Source organism: Ictalurus furcatus, chromosome 5 (genome assembly GCF_023375685.1).
Source record: "Ictalurus furcatus strain D&B chromosome 5, Billie_1.0, whole genome shotgun sequence".
NCBI classification, from domain to species: domain Eukaryota; kingdom Metazoa; phylum Chordata; class Actinopteri; order Siluriformes; family Ictaluridae; genus Ictalurus; species Ictalurus furcatus.
The window spans coordinates 33,795,789-33,801,788 of record NC_071259.1 but is presented as its reverse complement, the minus strand read 5'-3'; the positions used below and the strand labels follow the sequence as shown (position 1 = coordinate 33,801,788).

At 47.1% G+C, this 6,000-nt stretch overlaps 1 protein-coding gene across 3 annotated transcripts in view; it reads right to left on the bottom strand.

Annotated features, from left to right (window-relative positions):
* itgb4 (integrin, beta 4) overlaps positions 1–6,000 on the bottom strand; it is a 28,486-nt gene that overhangs the window by 16,798 nt on the left and 5,688 nt on the right. For all 3 annotated transcript variants that reach the window (XM_053625845.1, XM_053625844.1, XM_053625846.1), the window contains exons 4-13: positions 5,661–5,756; positions 4,115–4,319; positions 3,864–3,960; positions 3,411–3,582; positions 2,862–3,125; positions 2,304–2,393; positions 1,480–1,602; positions 1,200–1,367; positions 979–1,055; positions 542–744 (exon numbers count right to left, since the gene is read on the bottom strand). In XM_053625845.1, coding sequence (XP_053481820.1) covers positions 542–744; positions 979–1,055; positions 1,200–1,367; positions 1,480–1,602; positions 2,304–2,393; positions 2,862–3,125; positions 3,411–3,582; positions 3,864–3,960; positions 4,115–4,319; positions 5,661–5,756 — 1,495 coding nt within the window. The remainder of the gene's footprint in view (positions 1–541; positions 745–978; positions 1,056–1,199; positions 1,368–1,479; positions 1,603–2,303; positions 2,394–2,861; positions 3,126–3,410; positions 3,583–3,863; positions 3,961–4,114; positions 4,320–5,660; positions 5,757–6,000) is intronic.

The following is a 6,000-nucleotide window of genomic DNA, read 5'->3' as shown; positions in this document are numbered from 1 at the left end:
GTGTGTGAGTGTGTGTGAGTGTGTGTGTGTGAGTGTGTGTGGGTGTGTGTGTGTGAGTGTGTGTGTGAGTGTGTGTATGTGTATGTGTGTGAGTGTGTGTGAGTGTGTGTGTGTGTGTGAGTGTGTGTGAGTGTGTGTGTATGTGTATGTGTGTGTGTGTGAGTGTGTGTGTATGTGTATGTGTGTGTGTGTGTGAGTGTGTGAGTGTGTGTGAGTGTATGGGTGTGAGTGTATGTGTGTGTGTGTGAGTGTGTGAGTGTGTGTATGTGTATGTGTATGTGTGTGAGTGTGTGTGTGTGTGAGTGTGAGTGTGTGAGTGTGTGTGTGTGTGAGTGTGTGTGTGTGTGTGTGTGAGTGTGTGTGTGTGAGAGTGTGTGTGTGAGTGTGTGTGTGTGAGTGTGTGTGTGTGAGTGTGTGTGTGAGTGTGTGTGTGTGAGTGTGTGTGTGTGAGTGTGTGTGTGAGTGTGTGTGTGAGTGTATGTGTGTGAGTGTGTGTGTGTGAGTGTGTGTGTGTGAGTGTGTGTGTGTGAGAGAGACTGACCGTTACAGAGGAATCCTCCTGATCTGTGGCACTGTGATCTGTCGAACTGACAGAACTGTCCTTCGTACTGATTGGGGTTGTAACACAGACACATTCCACACAGACAGTCTCCTCTCCCGTTACATGGCTCCTCCCCCGTCTTCTCCACACACCCGCTCGTATCTGAGGACACCTGAGACGAGCAGTTACAGAACGGACCCAACCTGAGCGACAGAGAGAGAGAGAGAGAGAGGTGATGGGTGTGTTGTTTATCAGTCTGTGTGTAGAGAAGCGTGCTACATACACACACTACATCAAGAAATAACAAATAAAAGAACATGCAACACTACACACTCTCAGCCAATCAGAACCCTCTGGAATCCCTCCCCCTCCCCCCAAAACAGACACAGGTTCCTGTAATACAACTGTTGCTATGGTAACATCTTTATAATATTTACCATTTATCATAACAGTGGCAGGTTCCACACACCAGCTTTCCGTTACCGCTACACCGAGCCGCATTCTCTTCTGGAAACTGAGAGAGGAACAGGAGTGTACAGTACAGGCAAGTTCAGGGTGTGTGGTTTGGGACACACCCACAGTGCACCGACGGTGGGGTTTATGTGGACTATATAGTGTAACGGGTGTGTGGTTTGGGGCACGCCCATATCACTCTCACCTTTTCACACTCGCAGGTTTCACAGAGGACGGAGGTTTGTATCTCGAGGGCGGAGCTAAACGTGGTGGGTTTGACCCTGATCGTCCCCGTGCGTTCGTTGGTGTTCAGGCTGCACACGGGTTTATCATTCACACTCGTCTTAGCGTTCAGAAGCAGTTTAAATTTACCCTGAAAGAAAAAAAAACAAAGGGTGAAGAGACGATGCTAAACTGGAGTGTATAAAGCTGTGTGTGAGGAGTAGAAACAGCAGGCTGGAGGCGTGTCTATAGACCAGACTCACAATTTCTCCCGGCTGGATGGAGAAGTTTCCGTAATCTGACGCGACTCCGGCCGCTGAGAGCATCTGAGCACCGATCGCTCTGGGTTTATTCTCAGCCTGGATGCTGATCTTCGAACGGATATTCTGTGAAGAACACACACACACACACACAACACGCACACACAACATGCACACACACACACACACACACACAACACACACACACAACAACACACACAACAACACACACACAAACAGAGACAACACACACACAAACACAGACAACACACACACACACACACACACACACACACACACACAACAACACACACACAAACACACACAACACACACACACAACACCACACACAACAACACACACACAAACAGAGACAACACACACACAAACACAGACAACACACACACACACAACACGCACACAACACACACACACAACACACACACACACAACAACACACACACACACAACAACACACACACAAACACACACAACACACACACACACACAAACACACACAACACACACACACAAACACACACACAACACGCACACACACACATACACAACACACACACACAGACAACACACACACACACACACGACTAGTTATAGAACAGTATAATACACTTCCAGTTTCCAGTTTGACAGAGATCACTACAAATCTCTGAGAGAGACAGACAGACAGGCATATAGACAGAAAGACAGAAAGACAGGCAGAAAGAGATACAGAGAGACAGACAGAAAGACAGGCAGAGAGACAGGCAGAGAGACAGTAATATTAGAGTGTGAGAATCTCAGAAACACTGCTGGAGTGTGCGACTCACATCGAAGGCGATCTTGATGATGTTGAGGATGTTGGACGAATCGTCTGTCAGCACTCCGAGCTCCGCGATGGGGAAATACGGAACCAGTTTCTACATTACACCACAAAACCACACAAATACATCAACACGTCATTAAAATACCCCCAGACCTGTTCAATCAACCAAGACCTGTTCATAAACCTAGTTTCACACTGTAACTCACAGAGAGAGAGGGAGGGGGAGAGAGAGACAGAGAGAGAGTTAGAGAGAGGGAGGGGGAGAGAGAGAGGAAGAGAGAGTTAGAGAGAGGGAGGGGGAGAGAGAGACAGAGAGAGAGTTAGAGAGAGGGAGGGGGAGAGAGAGACAGAGAGAGAGTTAGAGAGAGGGAGGGGGAGAGAGAGAGGAAGAGAGAGGGAGGGGGAGAGAGGGAGAGAGAGAACGGGGGGAAGAGAGAGAGAGAGGCTGATATGAAGGTAAGATGAGACTAATTTAGGGTAACAGGGATTGGAAGCGTGTAGCTGTAGTAAACCCGTCCTGGCTGTTGAAGGAGATGAGGAGATGTTTCCCTCACACACTGACCTCGTAGTAGGAGAGCGAGTGGTTGGTGATGGCGAAGATGGGGATGATGTTGTTCTGGACGAGCAGCCGCACCAGAGTGGGGACTGATGGGTAATCCTGCTGCGTGGCGTGCGTGTACAGACCCTTATTGTCCAGGTGACACGCCTCGTCGTTCCGTGGCAAAATTCCCGCCAACACGTTTATGCCGTCCGCTTCGTAATGAAACGCCGACTCGGTGGAGAAGACGAGGAGATGGGTGCTGTGCTGCCTCCACCCGATCTGAGACTGAGCACACAGAAAGGGATAAAAACTCAAACAAATAGAAAAATAAAGGCAGGTTTTCTTTTTCAGAGAAAGGTGCGTGACAGACCGTCTCTCTCGGCCAATCAGAATGCAGGTCTGTGGTGACAGAGTGCACTACATAGACTCATCATCTCCACTAGCACTGTGTAGAATACCATAATCCACAATGCACTGCAGCAGTTTACCCCAACTGCTCCAGATTACCCATAATGCACGTGGCCTCGGTTGAGAGGCATCATGTGATCATTGTGTGAGCTGATTGGCTACCTGACACACGGCGGCCTGCAGGATGGCGTCGAATCCCCCCTCGGGAGCGTCCAGGTTGCCAGATATTCTCTCCTTCTGCAGGATCTCTTTGAAGGTGTTGAGGTTACTGGTGAGAGTGATGACGTGCTGGAAGGAGAACGGAGGGTCACTGTTCGTCCACGGCTCCTTCAACCTGACAGACAGACAGGAGGACAGACAGACAGATGGACAGACAGAGAGACAGACAGACAAACATGGATAGAAGGGTGGGAGAAAAGGAAAGTTAGACAGACAGACAATTAAATAGATGAACTAATGGAAAGCAAGTCAGACTGATAGAGACAATCAGATGGACGGACAGACACACAGACAGACACACAGACACACAGACAGACACACAGACAGACAGACACACAGACACACAGACAGACAGACAGACAGACAGGCAAACAGACAGACAGGTATCACTCCTACTTTGATGGTCTCATGTCTGTCTGCGGTTCAGTGACTTTATCAACAAATTTGCCGAATCCAATTGTGTAATCATCAGAGAGAGTCCCAACCAACGTAGCTGAAACACACACACACACGCACACATACACACACACACACGCACACATACACACACGCACACACACACACACAGACACAGATCATTTTGCCACAGATGATCAATTTTCTATTATTATTAAAGTTGTTGTTGTTGTTGTTTGTTTGTTAAATACCTAGGCTGTCCCCCATCTTCTTGAGGTTGTCCAGATCATCAGACATGGAGTTGGAGAAGTCCATGAGGATGTAGAGGTCGAGTGGACCACGCGATGGCTCGAACACCTCCATCTCCACCACTCGCTCCTCACCAGGTAACAGAGTCATACTCATCTCCTGAGGAGCCACTTGGGAGTGTTTCAGGTTCTTATCAATCGCAATTTTCTGTTACAGAGAGAGAGGAGAACGTGAGGAGAACACGAGAACAATGCATGGAGAAAGAGAGGACATGAGGACAGAAAAAGAGAATTCTGAATAAACTGAGGTTCCTGGTTTATAATAGTGATAAAGAGTCTCAGAGTAACAGTGTGTGTGTGTGTGTGTGTGTGTGTGTGTGTGTAAGTGTAATACTGTGTGTGTGATACCGTGTGTGTGTGTGTAATACTGTGTGTGTGATAACGTGTGCGTGTGTAATAATGTGTGTGTGATACCGTGTGTGTGTGTGTGTAATACTGTGTGTGTGATACCGTGTGTGTGTGTGTAAAATACTATGTGTATGATACCGTGTGTGTGTGTGTGTGTGTGTGTAAAATACTGTGCGTGTGATACCGTGTGTGTGTGTGTGTAAAATACTGTGCGTGTGATACTGTGTGTGTGTGTGTGTAAAATACTGTGTGTGTGATACCGTGTGTGTGTGTGTGTAAAATACTGTGTGTGTGATACCGTGTGTGTGTGTGTGTGTGTGTAAAATACTGTGTGTGTGATACCGTGTGTGTGTGTGTGTGTGTGTGTAAAATACTGTGTGTGTGATACTGTGTGTGTGTGTGTGTAAAATACCGTGTGTGTGTGTTTGTGTGTGTGTGTGATACCGTGTGTGTTTGTGTGTGTGTGTGTGTGTGTGTAAAATACTGTGTGTGTGATACCGTGTGTGTGTGTGTGTGTGTGTGTAAAATACTGTGTGTGTGATACCGTGTGTGTGTGTGTGTGTGTGTGTAAAATACTGTGTGTGTGATACTGTGTGTGTGTGTGTGTGATACCGTGTGTGTGTGTGTGTGTGTAAAATACTGTGTGTGTGATACTGTGTGTGTGTGTGTGATACCGTGTGTGTGTGTGTGTGTGTGTGTGTGTGTGTGTGTAAAATACTGTGTGTGTGATACTGTGTGTGTGTGTGTGTGTGATACCGTGTGTGTGTGTGTGTGTGTGTGTGTGTGTGTAAAATACTGTGTGTGTGATACTGTGTGTGTGTGTGTGTGTAAAATACCGTGTGTGTGTGTTTGTGTGTGTGTGTGATACCGTGTGTGTTTGTGTGTGTGTGTGTGTGTGTGTGTAAAATACTGTGTGTGTGATACTGTGTGTGTGTGTGTGTGTGTTTGTGTGTGTGTGTGATACCGTGTGTGTTTGTGTGTGTGTGTGTGTGTGTAAAATACTGTGTGTGTGATACCGTGTGTGTGTGTGTGTGTGTGTAATACCGTGTGTATATAATACTGTGTGTGTGTTTGTGTGTGTGTGTGTGTAAAATACTGTGTGTGTGATATCGTGTGTGTGTGTAATGGTGTGATTGTTCACCTTCAACATTTTCATGGAGCTCTTCACCGATACGATCAGAGCACAGCTGTGAGATTTCAGGTTCTCCAGCAGGTCACAGCGATCAAACCCAAAGACCTGAAGAACACCAGAAAGACATTTACAGATTTAGAAGGAAGTTTTTTGTCATGTAGACATTACAGCACAGTGATACACATCTCTTCATATATCACAGCTTATTGGGAAGTTGGGGTCAGAGGTCAAAGGTCAGCCATGATACAGAGCAGAGAGGGTTAAGGGACCAGTAGCAGCAGCTTGGTGGCACTGGGGACCTGAACCCCTGACCTTCTGATCATCAAACCCAGAGTCTGAACCCTACACC